This window comes from Xenopus laevis, chromosome 9_10S, assembly GCF_017654675.1.
Source record: "Xenopus laevis strain J_2021 chromosome 9_10S, Xenopus_laevis_v10.1, whole genome shotgun sequence".
In the NCBI taxonomy this organism is placed as follows: domain Eukaryota; kingdom Metazoa; phylum Chordata; class Amphibia; order Anura; family Pipidae; genus Xenopus; species Xenopus laevis.
Genome location: NC_054388.1, coordinates 63,187,774 through 63,208,219, shown reverse-complemented (window position 1 = coordinate 63,208,219; position 20,446 = coordinate 63,187,774). Strand labels below are relative to the sequence as shown.

The 20,446-nt window shown below is 38.4% G+C and overlaps 1 protein-coding gene across 3 annotated transcripts in view; it reads right to left on the bottom strand.

Annotated features, from left to right (window-relative positions):
• Window positions 1-18,830, bottom strand: part of slc4a10.S (solute carrier family 4, sodium bicarbonate transporter, member 10 S homeolog) — a 111,311-nt gene extending 92,481 nt beyond the window's left edge. For all 3 annotated transcript variants that reach the window (XM_041579123.1, XM_018238823.2, XM_041579120.1), the window contains exon 1: window positions 18,528-18,830. In XM_041579123.1, the coding sequence (XP_041435057.1) occupies window positions 18,528-18,575 (48 nt within the window). In that variant the 5' untranslated portion in view covers window positions 18,576-18,830. The remainder of the gene's footprint in view (window positions 1-18,527) is intronic.
• Between the last annotated feature and the right edge of the window lie 1,616 nt (window positions 18,831-20,446).

The window sequence follows — 20,446 nt, the reverse complement described above, 5'->3', positions numbered from 1 at the left end:
GAACCAGCCTATTGGTTTTTATTTATATAATTTTCTAGTAGGCTTAAGGTATGAAGATCCAGATTATGGAAAGATCTGTTATCTGGAAAACTACAGGTCCTGAGCATTCTGGATAACAGGTCCCATACCTGTATAACATAATGAGATTACTACATGTAAGCAGAGAGCTGCCTGAAAAAAAAGCAACAATAACTGTTAGGTTATTCCATTGTAGTCCAGTCTATTTGATGAAAGATGAAAGGATGTAATTGCTATACTATTCAACTAAAAGAAAGGATACAGAAAAGGAATAACAGATGAATAAGTGGCTGTTGATTCTGATGAAGAGGCTACTTCTTGGGGTATATTTATCAAAGAGATCTCCACAGTCCTCTAGAGTGAAATTCCGCCACTCTCCATTCATTTCTATGGGATTTTGAATGGCATATTTATCAATGGGTGAGCTTTCACTTTCACCCATTGATAAAGACTCATTTAAAAACCCCATAGAAATGAATGGAGAGTTGCGGAATTTCATGCTAGAGGAGTACAGTTTAATGGTGTTGATTATTCCATTTTCATCATGTAGATGAGTTGATGTGAGGTTTTTTAGGACAGAGGAATGCCTCTAGCAATAATGAAAAGAACAAAGACAAGGAACTTGGCTGTGCACAGAGCAGTCAGGATTCATACTGGATGATCCATTTGCTAGGAAAACTAGGGGGAATTCTTTATTGAGCAGTGTTGCTTTAAGAATCTATCCCTGGTGTTGTACATCACACAGAATGCGTCAGCCCTTGATAATATTTTTAAGTTGAGCTGCAATGCTTTGGAAGTTTAATGTTCACATTATGGAATACAAACATCTGTTGGTTTGGTACATGTAGGTCTAGTTGAAGATAAGTCTATGTAGCTGAAAGGAAGCAAATGATGGTGTGCAAGGAATGAGTATCTACAGACTCAAACCACTGTGTAAGTAACTGAATGACATGCATAATGTAACCCAGCAAATATGGCTGGTACTTCTTGTGTAGTTGCCTGGACAATGCATGCCCATGTGACTAATCTCTGATATGGTTAAATGGATGATCATGCTCAGAGCCATCACTAGTCGGCCCCAGACAATGCACGGTTAGTTCAGTTGAAAAAACTCCCTTAGCACCACTGCTTGCTTTTAGTGTGGACAGCTTTACTAGGGAATCTAGAAATAAGGACATTGGGCTGGTATGGTGGCATAGAAGTTATCTCCAACAAGTACACATTCTGAATGTGTTTATATTGTGTATGTATTCTGTAAGATCTGATGGGACAAGGGTCTACAGTGCCTGAACAATTGTTAGTGTAAATCTGTGTAATCTTTACAGATTATAGGAATGCAGTTTAAATACCCTGTGTGTCTGCTATATCAAATACTAGGAACATTCTGTACAGCCCTTTATTAATGACATTTGTTTTATGAAAAAAAAATAATTCTCAAGACTCATGTGACAAAAAAAAAAAAAGAAATGATGACTTTGAACAGTCTTTAATTTACTCACCAAAGCAAAAATCAGTTGAAATCCAATTGGAAGAAGAATTAGATGAGGCTCAAGATACAACACAAGAAATGAGGAACATGTGACAAAATGGGACTGCTGAAAATGTAATCCATTTGAAGCCATTCGTCACCAGGAAGGTTACCTTGACAACTAGATGTATCCATATCATAATGTATCTGCTACAATGAAGGCAGTCTGTCCATTCTCTTTAATCACAAGCTCACCGCTCCTTGTATATTTATTCATTATAACAGAAGGACAATGGGCAGGTATGCTCTATCCATTATTCTTCTGAACTTCATATGTAAACGTGATGATTGTGGCATGTGTGAGTGAATGTTTAAGGAATAAGTATATGCTGATGTTATTATTCTCTCCCTTGTCACTTTCACATACATTCACATTCAGTACACAAAGCTCTGCCCCTTACGAGAATTAAGGTGGCCATAGACACACAGATCCTATCGTACGAATCGAGGATTGGTACGATTTTCGGATCGTGTGTGGCGTGTGCCGACATCTTTCGTCGGCGGAGATCGGTCGTTTGGTCGATCGGTCAGGTTTGATTTTTGACCCGACCGATGCCGCCGGAACCCAGGGCACATCGTAATCGGATCGTTCGGCCATACGGCCGAACAATCAGATTACCCCCGATATAGCCATGTTTGTTAACGGCATAGCGGGGAAAGATCCGCTCGTTGGGCGATGTTGCCAAACGAGCGGATTTTTGCATCTATGGCCACCTTTAATATATATACTGTATAGAACTTGAATGGTCAAATTAATACAGTAGAATCTCAAAAAGCTCAAACCAGAACACAGAAATGATCTCACAATTACAACTGTCCCTAGCTTTTAAAAACCTATTTATATACAAAAGGTCACCCACCCCAATCACAAGGAGTTCATGTTTGGCCATGTGCATTTTGGTCATGGAGAGAAATTTACAAAAAATGTTATATTAACTAGAAGGGAGGTAAAGAAATATAATTATATATTTACCTTATTTATACTAGATAAATACAATGGGAAGAATATAGTGGCCTTTAACTTATACATATTCATGGCTTGGGCCAATAATTCCGAAAAAAGAAGAAACATTTTGATTTTTTTTTTTACTGTTAAAAAAATGACAGTTGCTTCTGAAATGAAGAAGCAATACATTTACATGCCTACTGCCGTAATGGCTACATGAAGCTTTCTCATGCTTTTCACATGTTACACTGTTGCCTTGTGCCCTTAGGTTTGCACTGCCCTGGATATGGAAAAAGGAAGCCTTAAGATAGTGCTAAATAAAGAAAAGCCAATGAGTAGCCCGAATCTATCCAAATACAATAAAAAATAGAAACAAAGCCGAAACAAAATGGCAGATACACCCCACAGCACACACAATAATCACAATTGCCCCTATCAGAGACATCATACATTAGAGGAAGCAGTTCTGTAGGTTCCCACAGGTTAACTGCACTGCCTCTGAAGCAGAAGACAATTATTTCAATGCTACTGTTAATTTATAGTGATGGGCGAATTTGCGGCGAATTCCCGTGATTCACCGGTGGCAAATAAATTCACGAAACCGCTGTGAAAATTCGCTGGTGCCAAAAAAATGGACAACGGCGTCTAAAAATGGACGCCGGCGTCAAAAACGGACGTGAGTGTCAAAAACGAGACGCCGGCACCATTTCGCTAATTTTTCCCCTACTCAAGTCAATTCTCTGGGTTTCCTTTTGTCCAATGATGATAGGGTGGCAAAGCATTCAAGTCACAGGCCTTTGCCCTAAGAATACACTGAAACTTTACAAGCCATAGTAATTTTTTTGCCTCAGAATAATTAAAGGGGTGTATTGTCTCATGCAAATAATATTATAAAAGCTATTCAAGGGACAGAAAAGAATGACCCCCGATTTGCACCACCCCATTTGTTATTCTGTGAATCCCATGACAGGAGGTAAAACGTAAAACATAACCTTTATTTAAATTAGTTAAAATCGACCAAATTTGCTCTACATGATCTTAATAGGCCGGATATGATCAATTATTAGAGCTTTGGGGGGTAGATTACTGCATGCAGTAAATGTTGTGCTCCTCCTTTTTGTATTTTTAAATAATCCTTTTCACCTTGGTCGATTTTAACTAATTTAAATAAAGGTTACGTTTTACGTTTTACCTCCTGTCATGGGATTCACTGAATAACAAATGGGGTGGTGCAAATCGGGGGTCATTCTTTTCTGTCCCTTGAATATTTATCATTAATCCTTGACCCTGCACACCATTTTTGTGCTTTTCTAGTTGGTGGAAGGTGCTATATACTCCAATTTTTGTACAATATTATAAAAGCAATTAGTTTGAGGGTGTCTTAAAGGCAATTTATTTTTTATCTTTAGCTTAATTTTTAACATTTAAACCAAACCAGTTTATATTTGTATTTTATTTTATTTATAAAATTTTTTATTGATTAAAGACACCACAGAGTACTGATGTCTATGTCATCCCTTTTTATCTAAATGATATAGATAATAAACTGTGCAAGACTTCCAATCAACCCCCCACACTGCATCATTTCTTATTATGCTTTGATTGTAAGAGGATTTCATGCTATACCCACAATCTAATCTACAAAGCTTCACACCATTCAGTGATCCACATACAGAATCCACTTACAGCAAAAATGGCAGTTTTAAAGGAACGCTACTTTTATATTACTTCTCGAAAGTGCCTGTGATCCTAAATAAATAGAAAAAGAAATGGCTTCTGTGAAGAACACGACAAAATCTACAGAAACAATCCACAAATACATATCAGGTTTATTATATGATTTCAAGGAGCGCTGCCTTCAAACACAGCCTGAATAACAATGATGGGGTGAGGGCTATATCTAAAGCGACATAAACCTTATGTAGCAGCAATGTTCAAAACTATGCTGGCAATAACTCCTAGTATGCTGCATAATATAATTAAAGGTTAAAATAAGATTGAATTTGTAGTCCAACATCCACAGAGATTTTTTAAAGGGGTTCTATATCTCCCCAAGTGGTTCTATACCTCCCAAAACCTTGCTCTTATGATGCAAGAGAATTCTTAACATCCTTAACACCCTTAACACCCTTAACACCTCTGCCTCAATCATCTTCTTGGCCTTGTGGCCCTAACAATATTTTGGATTTTGAGAGTTGTTCCAATTATTATTACAAAGCTTGCAGCTCTGGTAAGGTAAAAGTTATTTTGTTGATCAAACAATGTTGTCTTCTTCTTCATGATGGAAAATGACACCATGGCTCCATAAATGTACCTTTAGTAAATCCTTTAGTATAAAATATTTTCAGGTTATGACTTTTAATCTGAAAGAAATGTAGAAATGAATGTATATAACCAGGCCCGGACTGGCAATCTGTGGGCTCTGGCAAATACCAGAGGGGCTGCTATAAGGTGCCATAAAAAGTCTGTATTTAGTGGGCTGGTGGGGGCTGTTTGGGCCTCCGAGTGGGCTGATTGGACCTCTGTGTACCTGAAATGCCAGGGCCTATTTTAATTCTCTATCCGGACCTGTATATAACTGTAATGTTTGCAGACATGTGTGATGGTGTCGATGGGCCAGTAATGGCTGTTGAGTACCACTGGCTTGTAGCATTACTAACAGCTTCTTCCTATCGCTAATAATAACATAATACATACAGCTATCAACATTGTAAGGCTCATTCATCAGTGGTTGAGATTCTTTTCTCCATCTGCTATTAAAAAAAAAAGAGGAAAGAGGAAAAAACAGCACTTTTTTTTTCATGGCAAGAAAAATGATGAGAAAGTTTAACAATTTTGAATAAGCCCTTGTATTTCTTGTTATGAAGAGAAACATTGCATTATTTATTTCTGCATTTCTAATATACAGGCTATTGGGATGTGCATGTGCCGAGCTGCTGCCACGTCTTCTGGAAACTAGGCCATTGTGTCCCCGAGGGTTTGCTGTTAAAAGAATCCCTTTTTATTCAATGGATGTTTGTAGTCTATAAATAGACTCTGTTAATATCTTACCAGAATTGAAAAAAAAGATATATACTGTTTTAAGTGGTCCATTATCCAGACAAAATATGGGAACATTTTCCTATTTAGAGCCCTATTTAAGTGAACTATTCTTATTTCATCTGTAACAATAGAACATCCATTTTTACATGATTACAATTAAACTACATAAATCCAAAATGGTAGTTAAATAATCCTGTTGGGTTTAAATTGGCCTTTAAGTGAATGTAGACTAAAAACATTTTTTTGCCTGATAAAAGAAAACAGCAATATACCTCATTTACATATTTTCTATGTTTTTTTAAGTTATTTGTGTATGTATTGCTATTGAAAGCAGTGTTTGTCTGTCCCTGTCTATTCTCTGCCCTGTTTGCTCAGACTGTTGATACAATGTAAGACAAGGCAGCTGATTAACAGACCTGTCTTTGCTGGGGAACTAAGACTTTTGCAACATTGTTTGAAAAGTAACAACCAGGAGTTAGGCAGATGTTTTCAGTAGCAATTGTCTTTAGAATTAACTTTAAAAGCACAGTTTTTTTAATAAATGTACATTGGAAAGTTTCTTAGAATTATGTTTTCTTTTATAAGGCAAACTTTTATTATGGGGTTGACTTGCCCTTTATGGTAAGCTTATCCAAATTACAAAAAGTCCCTAACCCTGGGGCTTTAAGTTTAAATTTCTGTAATTTTTATCTTCATACCTTAAGTCTACTATAAAATCATGTAAACATTAAACCCAACAGACTGGTGCTTCCAATAATGTTTAATGATATCTATGTTTGGCTCATGTACAAGGCAATGGTTGACAATTAATGAAAAAAGGAAATAATTTTTAAAAATTTGAATTATTTGGATATAATGGAGTCTATTGAAGATGGCCTTTCTATAATTTGGAGTTTTCCAGATAACGGGTTTTCAGGATAACGGATCCCATACCTGTATGTCTATGGTATGAAATCATTGGACCTATGGGGATGGTTTTCTAAAATAAAGTGTGATGAAATAAAAAGTCATTGTATGAACCTCATTTGGTAATGGGTGAAGTATATGGTTAGATCCAGTTTGTCACCATGTACCATTTAACCCAATTGAGTATCTCATGGTGTAAATCTTGAACTATGATGCAATATTTATATCAAATGCACCATTTATAGAATTTAAGCCCATGTGTAAATCACACAAAATGAAATGCAAAGAAAGAATACATCCAAAGAAACACTAGTGTCTAACCATAAAAATAATACACACAGTCAGGCCTGGATTTGTGGAAAGGCCACCATGATCCAGGCCTAGGGTGGCAGGATTTTAGGGGGCAGCGATAACATCCAACCATATCCACATTGGTTTAGAAACACTGGGGATGTGCGGGAAATACAATATTGTTTTAAACATTTCCTGTGTGCCAATCCCCAGTGCTCCAGACCTAAATAAAATTTGCATATGTGCATGAAAAAGGGAGATCTGTCTCACCCATCAAAATCTCTGTTCTATTGCCAATAGGAGATGGATGTGAGATTTAAGGAGCTGCTGTGCTCTTTGGAGCTGGTTTAAAATGGATCACAAGCCATTAATAACATCAAATTCGCTCATCACTATTGGCCATTCTATTGCATACTAAAAGTTTATTTAAAGGTGAACCACCCCTAACATCTAAGGGATGCAAAATGATGTTCAACAATGGTTGCAATCTTCCACCACTAAGTGCTACCTTGCTCCAGCCAATAGAATAGTAGTGTCAGCTGCTTAATATAAACTCATTGGCGAAAACAAAATCCAGGATGAATGCCATGGGCAGATGGACCTTGGACATTGACCATGGCTGGAGACCCAAGTAGTCACCCATGTAAACAACAACATAATTCTGATCATCCAGACCACTGCTAGAAGTGTGCACACTTTAGACTACATATAGCCCTATTATATTCCAACAGTTGAAACGGGGGCTAAAGGTTTTGCTTACCAAACCATTCCACAAACCACCTAGGTGGCCAAACCAGGCAAAGATCCATTTGTCTGGAAACACCCACTATGTCCTACCCTAATTCGTCAGTGCTGTTGAATGTCACACATACATGCCTATACAGCTATCCTCTTGGCATGCAAGAATGTATATTTAGCTAAAGAAACGAAAGAAAATCTATTAATAACTACTAAAAATGACTTTCGAAATGTTGGCAGTAGTTAAAACAACACAAAGTATTAGAATTCAGTGCATATGTCATGTCCGGTCTTTAATAATCACAAAAATATTTTAAGTTGAAAACAAGAGCGATTGCAGAACAGCCTGGAACAGATTTCCTGATTGTAGAAGATGATGCACTTTAATTTCCACGTCAATAGATTGATTGTATTGCAAATGGCAACTGCTGTCCATAACCACGGCGATTTTAATGATTACTTGGATTGTTCCCTAATGTGCGGCTCAAAGCTTTAAACACTAAAAGAGGACTATGAAATTATCATAAAGCTCTTGCAAAAGGGCAGATTAGAATGTGGTAATTTAGCATTCTGATAACCAGATATCTGTGGATCATAGTTACATTTATCATGCTGATTAGTGATGGGCGAATTTTTCCCGTTTCACTTTGCCGAAAAATTCATAAATTTCCTGAGAAATTCAGAAAATATTAAAAAACGCAAATTTTCTTGTCAGCGTCAATCTTGACACCAGCGTTAAAGTCAATAGGGCGCGACAGTTTTGATGCAAGCAACTTTTTCGACGCACGTCCAAAATTGTTTGTGAATTTGCGCCTGGCAAATTTATTCGCCTATCACTAATGATGATGAGAACACAGGGACCCTTATGCCAAGTCAGATTGCTAATACATATAAAGGATACCAAGTGCATGGAGGCCAAAATACAATGTAATTCAATCTTTTAGCGCAGAAGTTTTGCAGTGACCTAAGGGTAGCATTATGGGTAGCATTATGGCAGTTTTATGGAGGGCCTAGATGCCCAAAGGATATAGGGACACTAAACTGAACCATAAATGTGTCCCACTGTGCCCCCTAGTTCTCTATAGAAGTTGGGGGAAAAGTAGTTACACATTCACCTATGAGAATTCTACTGACCAAAAACTTCATTACAAATGCAAGAGAATCAACCAGTGAGAATGCTGATTGCCCAGCACTATGTTAACCACCTGGTGATTATTATAAATACAGAGATTATTGTGTCATTTATTTTATTTCATTATATGACTCTGGATTCAGACATAGGGGATAAATGACAGACTTGCTTAGAGCTTGGAAAATGTGCTTAAAGCTTCCAACTGCAAATGAGTGAATAAAGAACACGGAGCAAGGTTTACACAGATCATCCTTTTTATATTTATTTTAATGCTGCTGAGGACCCAGGAAAGCTGTGTGATTTTTTTTTTTGTGCAGTATTGCTTTAAGAATACAGCCCTGACATTGCTGGACTACAGCTCCCAGCAACCTTGATAATATGTTAAAGTCTGCTGGAATTTGTAGTCCCGTCTAATAAATGAGTAAATTGTGGTGGAGCAGTTCCGTACAGCAGGGTTTAGTATCCCTTTAAGTGATTTTTGTTTATACAGGAACATATAATATAAGACAATATATGTCATAACTGCAAGCAAAACCAAAAACAAAGCCCAACCCCTTGCACAGGCAGGCTAGCGAGGAATACCCCTGTTGCAATAACAGTTAATGGTTTGCTCTCCTCTCCTTCATTTTTAGAATAACTAGTCATCTTGCTCCCAGCTTATCAAACCAATGTCATTGTAACCTTGATGATGTCCAGAAATAGAAAAGGAGAGTGGGAAGTAGAGTTATATGCATTATTCTAATTGCTCACATACTGTACATCACTCGTCTACAAATGATTATATTCTAAATGGATAATGTTCTTAGCAATGCTGAACACAGCAAGCAGGACAAACGCCAGAGTAAAACTTCCACTATTCCACAAAATATGCTTTTTTTCTATCCAAATGCAAAGTCAATAATGACAGTTATGCTCTCTAACCCTGTAATTTGTACCTGGAGACAAAAAAAAAATCCACATTAGTTCATACTTGAGTTGATGAATAGAGTACTCCATGCACTGCTGCCTATAAATTATAAAGGCTATATCTTCCTTGATATACAGGCAGCCACAGCCTATTATAATTTATAGGGCCCGGCATCAGCACATCATGTACAAGTCATCTTGCCTTTAGCTTATCATTTGTAAAGGTCTTTCCATATACAGAAACAGCAAGATTTTAGAAAGTAGTCCACACTAAAGCTCTCACACGGAATATGACCATAGTTCTCATGGGGCTTATAAAAATAAAGAAACCTTAAAATCTGACCCAAAAAGAAAATATTCCATGATCAAAGAAAATATTATTCTAAGCAGTTTCTAATATGTTATATATGTTAATAGTCAGTTACAAAATGTTCAATGGTTTTACATTTAAATATAATGAAGCCAAAATGACATAATAATCACTTTTGTAAGATAAGAGCAAGATGGCTGACATAGTGCTGGGAATCAGCATTCTCACTGGTGAATTCTCTTGTAGTTGTCATTTTGTTTTTGTTCAATTGTTTTCCATGTTTAATGAAGTTTTTCATTAACGTCTACACAGAACTGGGGAGCGCAGTGGAACAGGTTTATAGTAGGGTTTAGTGTCCCTTTAAGAATCTAGCCCTGATGCCAGCATGCTATAACCACAGATTCCTAGGGGCAGATTTACTAAAGGGCGAATTGTCACCAGCGACGGCTTCGCACAAATTGCACCACTTCGCGAGGCGCCAATGCGATACAAATACGCTAATTCACTAAAATGCCAAATTTTAACATGGGCGCCGAACGCTGGCGACTTTTCACAAGCGTTATTTCGTCAGTGCAAGCATTTCAAAGCAAAGATGCAATACTGTTCATTTATGCGTAGCAAAAATTCAATAGTGATTTTGCGCTTAGGTAAATTTGCATACGGCGGGTAATTTAAAGTTGTATGTTACCACTTTTTCTTATACACTGTAAAATGAATGTTTCATATGTTATGAAATGTCTGGAGAAAACCAGTTAATCAAAAAAGTATTTGCAGCCAATTTTTCTCCGCTTCCGCCAGCGTCTTTCGAACTTTAATGCATTTTCAGCTCACAGAATATAATGTAAGTGACAGAAGATAGAGGAAGATCTAGCTACTTTAATGTACTTCACCTGGTATGAAGTGTCGAGGCCACTCTGATGAAAGTGGTAACGTTCAGTAAAATGCGAATTTTAGTGAATTCGACCGCTACCGATGGTCCAGTTCACTAGCGTATTGGCACCTGCGCCTGTTAGTAAATTGGTGATGTCCCTGCAGGTGGCAACACTGGCGAAAAGTCACTAGCATTAGCCACTTCACTCTTTAGTAAATCTGCCCCCTAGTGTTAGATTGCAATCAACTTGTAGGTCTTGAGCTGATGACCAGCAGACATTAAATAACCCTCATGAGCAGGGCCGTAACTAGGGGGAGGAAGAAGAGGCACATGCCTAGGGTGCAACACTGGGGAAGCACTGGGCATGTACCTCTTGCCTCTATATCCTTAGTCCTGGCCCTCTAGTCCCCTGGTCCTGGCCACTCTCCTCCGCTCTTTGAAGTTTGGGGGGGGTTTATATTGGTAATTTCTGGGCTCCCTACAGTAATCCCTATATAATATGTTAAAGGATGCTGGGAGTTGTAGTTGAACATTAGAGTGGAACACTGCTGATGATGGTTTCCAGTGCTGTGTCTATACAAATTTATACATACCTATGGACTAATCTTTTTATTCTATTGTATTCTGTTCTCTCTCTCTCTATACATAAATATACATATATGGGAAAAGGTGTTCACAATAGTATTCATTATTCTTTAAATCATTTTAAATGATTTTTCTACGCAAAAAAAGACAACTCTGCCACTAGTGCACATATCTCGAAAAAAAAGGTGCCATAAGGTATTTCGCACATATTATATTTAGAGATGTTTATAATAATTAGCCTCTGGAAAGAAATCTCTTAAAAAAACAGTATTAAGTCTCCAATATTACAGGAGAGGGTTTAATTTAGAAACACAAATGTAATATATAGATATATCGAAAACATTGGTATAAACCTGTGTAAATAACAAATATCTGGTTCAGAAGCAACAAATGTCAATAGCACTGCATAAGGAATGTATATGGACTAAAAGAAAGGTGTATTTAGATTTCTGAAAGTATAAATATATAGTTATAAAAGTATATGATAAAAGTTGTTCTCAGCACAGTTTGCAGCTCTCTAATGCTGAATTCGGCATAATGACTAAGTTGCCTGATGGAGCGTTACCACGGTCACTCACCGCCAGGAGCAGATACAGGAGGCGGGCAAATCCCATGGATGTTCCTTCTGCAAAAATAATTAGGTAGTTGCTATTACTACATCACCTAGTGTGATTTCTGAGCCTAGCATAGATCTTATAATAGGCACTTAGTTAGGAACCACATGAGTTGTGGATGGTCCGCAAGTCTAAACTACAGATACTAATTATCAGTTTGTATATTTTGTTGTGGAAAAAGTTCATGTTCCATCCTGAAGTTGTGAGGGGGCCAGTAACTTCTAGTTATATCAATGCACACTGGTGTTGACTATAAGATTCAGCCAGAAATACATAAACTTGATGGACAATGCTTACATGTGGCAGACAGAGCTGGGAGCTCCATAAGAGTCAACCAACCACAAATGTACTTGATTCCCCCTATTTCATGTCCTTATCACTGTATACTACATATATATATATATATATATATATATATATATATATATATATATATATATATATATATATATACACAAAACTATACACAAATTAAATCCTCATAAAGAGTGCTGAGGATTATTATTCTGAGGATGTTATTAGGTATAATAGGTGCTCAGTTATTGTATATACTGTAATTTGTTCTGCATGACTCACTGAAGCATGTGTAATGTACAAAATAATGTACCATCCTGTGCCTTTATATGGTCATGGGAATCCTTGGTGACTTATACTATCCTTATATTTTACAACAGGGGGTACATAATTCACTACATTAGTGGGTTTGTGTTTATGTCCTAGAAGTGCTGCTCAGCTGTAGACATGAGACTGTGGAGGGAAAAAGTGATCTTGATCTAATGCTATAGTAGTGCTGTACTATTTTGACCACAAGTTTCTTTTGTATTTAAAAGTCCAAAATAATTATTTATCTTTCATTTAAACTTTATATTATATGCTTATCTTAGATCATTGTCATCTATACAAAACATATAATTTGCTTCTAATACTGTGTCTGTGGTCCTTTATCTAAACATCCTTTAGAGTAGGCCACAAGCACATCAAGGAATCCATATGTACTACACTACATGTCCTTCTTTTTGTGCTCGAAAAAGCCAGCCATTACCATTCCATTGCATAGCCTTACACCACATTACTCTCCATACAGACTTGTGTTGAACAGAGACAATAACTTTTCTAAACCCTTATTAGATCAATAACATCAGCTAGATGTGTCCATATGACCTTTGTAATGTGAAGCCATGTAGTCTTGTACTAGAAACAGAAACCAAGAAAAGTACTGATCATATACTTGTGACTGTTCAACAGCAATTGCAGATCATTTCAATCTAAAAACTCATCTCCATGTATTGAACCAAACTGTTGTACTACTGCTTATTGGAGGGAATTTTGAAGTTAAATCCAAGACAAAACACAGACACATCAATAGACAGTTAAGAGGAGTTTCGTTTAAAGCAGTATGGGTGGAGAGGGGTAAAAATGAGAATAAACCTCAGTACCTCCAGGTTGCCTTTATGTCCCTTCTCTTTCCTTCTTGATTCCCTTCATATGAAATTGTGTTATATTCATGAACAGGACTAAAGTTAGAAGATAAGGGGCTCCACACCAGTAGCTGATCAATTCTTTCAAAAGGAGTAATCAGAAATTGATTGATGGGTGATTAAAGCTGGCCATACTGATCTTTCCTGGATATGCTGATTTGAGGTGGGTGATATCAGGCTGATCACAACAAAGCAGATACAGGTGGTTGTAGCGAGGACCAATTGGAGAGCTCCATACACAGACCAATAAGTGCCGACTCATTCTATCTGAAGCTCTAACCAGTGGATGTATCCGTACTCTCACTGCTGATGTACATATTGAAAAAAACTGCTTTATAATGCTTAGTTGCCCTTCAAAGGTTTTGCTGTGGTTTAAAAAAACTAAGATACAATAAAAATAAATATATCCAGATACTGGTATGGGACCCATTATGCAGAGTGCTCGGGATCTACGGTTTTCCGGATAACAGATCTTTCCTTAATTTGGATCTTCATACCTTAAAGGTGGCCACAGACGTAGAGACGTTGAAGTGGGCGATATCGGGCTGATCCGATCGTGGGCCCTGCCCAATCGAGGTGGCCAGATATCGATCGGGGAAGCCCGTTGGATGGCCACATACTCGGGCCAATAAGATGCCGACTCGGTCTTTCAGCAGCTTTTAGCGGCCCGTGTATGGGGGCCTTAAGTGTACTTGAAAATCATGCAAACATTAAATAAAACCAATAGGCTGGTTCTGCTATCCAATAAGGATTAATTAAATCTTAGTTGGGATCCAGCACAGAGTATTGTTTCATTATTACAGAGAAAAAGAAGATAATCTTAAAAAGTTGGATTATTTGATTGTAATGGAGACTATGGGAGACTGCCTTTCCATAATTCTGAGCTTTCTGGATAAGGGGTTTCTGGATAACAGATCCCATACCTGTATATCAATATAGCAATCTACAGTTTTTTTAAATAATTAATGTTTAATCAGTCTTCATGAGTTAAAGGAAAAAGGAAGCCAAATTAGAATGGGCACTGATTGCTAACCTTTTACTCTACCATACCAACATCTGGCAAGTTAATACTACCAGCGAAAATATAAAAGGTCACCCAGATAGGGGGGGTTCACTGGTAAAGAGAGACTGAAGACTGGGGTCGCTGTGGGGTGCAATACTGTCCCCTCTACATTAAAGTCTTTACTTGTCCTTTACTGTCATTTCACACAATTTTACACAATGTACTGTATAGGGCAGAAACAAAAAATCTGCATAATGAGCATCAACACACAGTGCAATCTATGGAATTAAAGGGGACACCTTCCACAGAACCATATCATGTTGAGTTACATACTGCAAATTGACATCTGAGTAGAAAAGAAATCAGTCAATTTAAGGTTTAGTTAGAAGATCTAAAAAACTAAACGTTATCATTGTTTATATTGAGTAGATATTTTATTCTGCTAATGCACAAAGTCTGAGCAGTGTCGGACTGGGACACCAGGGGCCCACACAAAAACCTTAGACCAGGGGCCAACTCTCAGTATTATTATTCTTCCTCTCCTCACTCAACCTCTATTCTCCTTGTCTCTTTTCTTTACATCCTATAATCAATTATTCGATCTATCTAAGCCTCTTTTTCTCATAGAAATAGTAAATGACCATGAAATAGGCCAAATGTTTAGCAGCACAAGGGCCCACTGACACCTGGACCCACCGGGAGTTTTCCTGGTGGGCCAGTCCGACACTGAGTCTGAGAGCCCCACATTATTAGGAATATTAAAGCTGCCCAGCCAGCAGCCTTTCCTCTCAAGGTCATTTTCTGTCCAAGGACAAATCTATTCCCTGTCTAATAAGCAGCCCTAATTGCAACCCCCAAACCTGTGATTTTTGAGTTATTGATGCTCAATAGTTGGGGTTCCTCTTAAATACAAATATAACTGATAAACATGGATACACTGTTCTATGAATCATCCGCTATGGTTTCAGAAACATATAGGGCAACAATAACCCAACTGCATGGGCCCCCCATTCACTACTTTGCCCCCCTTAAATGGGCAGCTCCCTAGTTTGAATCATGAGCCCTAAACATTAGAAATATGTTAGTTGGATTTAGTATCAGAATTAATCACAATCAACAATTATAAAGATATCACTGCTGAATACTGTGGATATGCAAAGTATAATAATAGATATTCCTTAATGATGTTTCAATACAAGAAACTTAACTGAAAAAAGGTGGCTGGTTTCTTTGTAATAATAGAATTATGTTATCAAAACATCGTAACTGCCTCGGGAGATAGGCTAATGCATTACTTTATGGAGGTAACATTTAAAAGCAATGTTCTTTTCCATATGAATTATGCTTATAAATACTTCAGTTTAATTGCAGCCATCTGTAAGTCAATAAGTGGTCTGAGCACAATGGAACACTCTCCCATGCTCCCATACCACTCATTACAAGAGAGATGTGAACGACATAGTGGGGGTGGGAGTTTCCACTACTGTACTTATATAGTATAAATGTTAATATTTCCCAGTCTGCTTGCTGTACATATTCATAAAAACTTTATTTTTTCCCCTGCAGTATGTAAATGCTATGATTCCCCCTGTACATACAACATAAATGCTATAGATTTCTTCTTCTGCAGTAGGTCCTACATACATTTAAGGACTCCCCCACCCAGATCTATGTACATAATATATATTCCATATATTTTTTCCTTGCTGTAGGTATAAGTAAAATCTTAATATCGCCCCCTTTTGTATTTGCCATATAATTGTTTTTTTAATTTTGACCTTGATGTCCGTAAAGTGTAAATCTTCTGATTTTTCCAAGGCTGTACCTGCAGTATATTTCTCATGATGCTCCCCCTGCTGTACATATAATATAGTTCCCATTATTTCCCCTGCTGGACAATATAATTGCCATTATTTTTCCCTGCTGTACATAAAGTATAAATCGGCTGATTTGAATACAACATAGTTGCCATTATTTTCCCCTCTTATGTGCACAGTTTAAATACCTTGATTTTCCATGTGCTCTATGAGTAATATTTAACCCCTGGTTTCTCCTGTTCTAGTCTGTTTTCTGTTTAGAAGTTCTGCAACCATTATAGGGATATTATTAGTGCAGGGCAATAACGGCAATAAAGGCCTGTGCTCACCAACCTTACATAGGACCAAAATAAATGTAAACTATTCAGAGTTAAATGACACAGCAATCGTCTGAAATTGTATGTTCCTGTTATGGATATCCAGGCTGTAGTCCTGCTATATAAAAACTACAGCTCCCAGCATCCCGCTCCAGCCCTGCACCCACTCCTGCTTGTCATCATCATTTTTATAAGAAGATTCAGTAGCATTTTGTGCAGGGGGTGGTGTGAGGGGGAAGTCTGTGCAAGATGCAACATTTCTGCATCAGGTTGTGAAAAGGATGTAGTGTGACAGCAATGAAGATGTATAATCAACCGTATGCAGTGCTGATGGAGAAGGGGGGGGGGTGAGCTGTCTCTAAGTGGTAGCAAGACCTTACAATGTGTATACGGTATATCTCAGCCCAAAGCAACCTGTAGCCAGGGATCACCACATTAATACCAAATAAGTATATAATATAAGCTATGCCCTGTGCCCTAGTAGGACTTAAAGCTGTGGGCCGGCATGTGCTGCCTAGCAAGAAAATCTCTCTTCCTCCTTCTTCTTGAAAGCTGGAGTCTGATCCTAAGAAGCAGTAGAAATGGCTTCACACTTCACTTCACACCCCCTACAACATGAATTGTAACTGTATTCCCCTGTACAGAGGAGGAAGCATTTGGTCTTTTTGTGGTTTGACTAATTTGAAGTCTAAAGTGTGACCAGCACAATGAGACCCACACAGGTGCACAGAGACTGTTTCAATCCTCTGCTGTGAAATAACAATGTCTGCAATGTATGGGATCAAAAGATCTCTAACTGCTACAGAGATGTTCTGCTTTCTGTGCACAACAATCATCCCTGGCCTCCTCCTGTTCCCTGCACAAACCCCATTAGTGAGCAGGGTGCAGGCTGGGATGTGAGCCATGCTTTATGTGTTGCGTGTGTTCTAGCACTTGTATGCCAGCCATGGGTTACTGCTGCCAAGCTACCTAACATCTGCTTTTAATCCCTGCCACTATTTAAATGTCTAGCACTGGCACCTCCTATATATAATTAGAGCTAACTTTGGCAACCACCCCCACATCACCCATTGTTAACTGGGACAAGCAACCTCCTAACACTGGTACCTACCCAAACCTCTACTACTACTGTAACACCACAAACTGGAACTATTCTGTCCCTGAGCACTGGCAACCTCCTGACCCCTAATGTTAGCACCATAGCAATGTGCAGCACTGACAGCCTTCTAGCACCTTGCACTGGTACCCTTCTAATCTCTAGCACCAGAAATAACAATAGTCAATTCCTAACCCTAAATGCAATCCTAATAACCTAATTTGTCATAAAATGACTTATACCTAGAACTGGCACCCTGCCAACGTCTGGTTCTGGCATTAGCACAGTCACCCTCTGATCCTCTTATGTCACATTCTTAAATTTTAGATCTGGCACTGAGCTAACTCCTAACATCATTGTCTTCCAAACCCAAGCTCTGGTACTATCCTAAACCAAACACCAGCTTAATGGCAACCCCTGACACCAGCACCAAGAAGGTATCTATAACTGGAAGCAACAAGATCTATATTCCACAATAACCCTTAGCAGTGGCACAAAACTTACCTCTAGGATTAGCAAAAAAAAATTTTTGTAGCCCTAGAGCTAATATATCACATTCTATTTGTGGAACCAATTTCTGCAGCTTTTACCATTCTAACCTTTGGGTCTGCACTGACATGATCCTGACATACAAAACTGGCACCATGATTAGATTTAATCCTGGCACAGGTGTATCATCAAGTACACATGAGATCTTCACTGGCACACAGCTATTCCTATAGCAATAGTTCCATCCTCACATGGTGCAATGGCACAGTCACAGTCTATGTTTCTAACATTAGGGACCATTTGAATATTTAGGCAGGTGCCATGCATCCTAATAAGGCCTTAATAGCTAATATAATGTGCAGTCCGACAATGTATCCCCGGTGTATGTGACCAAGCAACCGATCAGCTCGCCAGATGTGCAGCGCATCACAATGCCTTACCGTGGGCAGCAGAGGTTCCATTTGTGCTCCTTGCTCTTTGATTTCCATGTTGTAGAACGTCTTTAGCTTTACCCGATTCTGCAACGACTGTGGTTTTCTCTGCAGCGTCTTCTTTACTGTTCCAGCAGCTCAGCTCTACTTAGTATTCCGATCAGGTAGCTCTGGAGTAGGAGGAAATTACACCCTGCGAGCCTTCCCAATCACATGGTGGTGCTGCTGCTGAGTGTACAGTGTCTGGCAATGAAGTGTGAGCGTTTGACTACTGTTGTCTAAACCCAGTGTACTGACTGAGCACTGACTACATGCTCTCTTGCAGCGGAGTCTTCACTGTGTCACTCCCACATGGGTGTCTACACTGGCTGGGAATTTTATGACAAATAAGGGGCATGGAGAACTCATTAAACAGTAGGGATAATACCCTCTGGAAATGGGCTGTGGGATAAAAGGTATAGTAGGGAGAGATGGTGCCTATAGTAGTAGTGGGATAATAGTCTCTGGGAAGGGGCTGTGGCTGTGGGATAGCAGGTATAGTAGGGAGAGATGGTGCCTATAGTAATAGTGGGATAATAGTCTCTGGGGAGGGACTGTGGCCAATTCCAAAATGAGGAAGCCAGACATCTTTCTGTTATATTACATATATGTAGATTATTGTGTAATTCTCCTGATGAAGTTACTCTTGTATTATACACTGCAGGGATGTATGTTTCCACTAAAGGGTTTCGTTATCTGCTTTGCTCTTGTACATGGCTTCAGGTACCACTGTGTCACCATGGAGATGAAACAAATGTTGATTTTTGCTAGATGATCTTTTTCTTTGTACCGTACAATTGCTGTTCATACACAGTGACATTTGAGTGCAGTATGTTATTCTGAGGGTCTTAAACTGTGCACAGCAGGGGAGCAAGGGTTACCTCTGGGTGAAATATTTGAATTCAATAAAATTGAATGGAACTCACTATATTTTATCAAGGTTGTATTTTTGGGTTCATTGCTGGGAAATCTTTATTATTATTATTATTATGTATGAATTCACTACCTGAATCATCTTCTCTAATTCTTCTTTTTTTAAAGGGACACTAACCCCAATCATAAATGTGTCCCACTGTGCCCCCTAGTTCTCTATAGTAGTTGAGAAAAAACATAATTACACATGGAAACCAATTCAACTATATGAAACTGATCCAAAACTTGAGATGCAAGAGAATCAACCAACACGAATGCTGATTCCCAACACTATGTCCGACATCTTGCTTTTATCTGACATACAAAGATTGTGCCATTTTTTTATTCTGTTATATTAAACTGGAATAAGACAAAGGGATAAATGACAGACTTGCTCCGTGCTGGGGAAACTGTACTTTTCCAGCTCTAAATGAAGGAACAAAGGACATGGAGCCAGATTTGCACAGGTTTGGATCTTCATTGGAGGATTATAAAATCTGCCCTGGGGGAAGTTTTATTGAGAAATATTGCTTTACGAATACAATCCTGATGTTGCTGGAATACAGCTCGCAGAATGCTTCAACCTTTATAATATGTTAACGGATTCTGGGATTTGTAGTCCAGGAAGAACTGAGTAAAATGAGAAAATAAATTCATACTTACCGAGATTTTCTTTTCCTGGACTGTAACATGGCAGTGGGCACACTATGGGTTAATCCCCCCTGCCACGTGATTGGACAGGTTTTCCTCTATAAAAAACGTACTTCCGCCCCTGGCCACCATCTTTGCCCTACTGGAGTCTCCTCCAAAACAGGGTGGGAAGCTGTGCCCACTGCCATGTTACAGTCCAGGAAAAGAAAATCTCGGTAAGTATGAATTGATTTTCTCATTTCCTGTTCCTTCCACATGACAGTGGGCACACTATGGGATGTACAAAAGATCAACACAAAATGCTGGGAGGGAATATTTAATCGTCA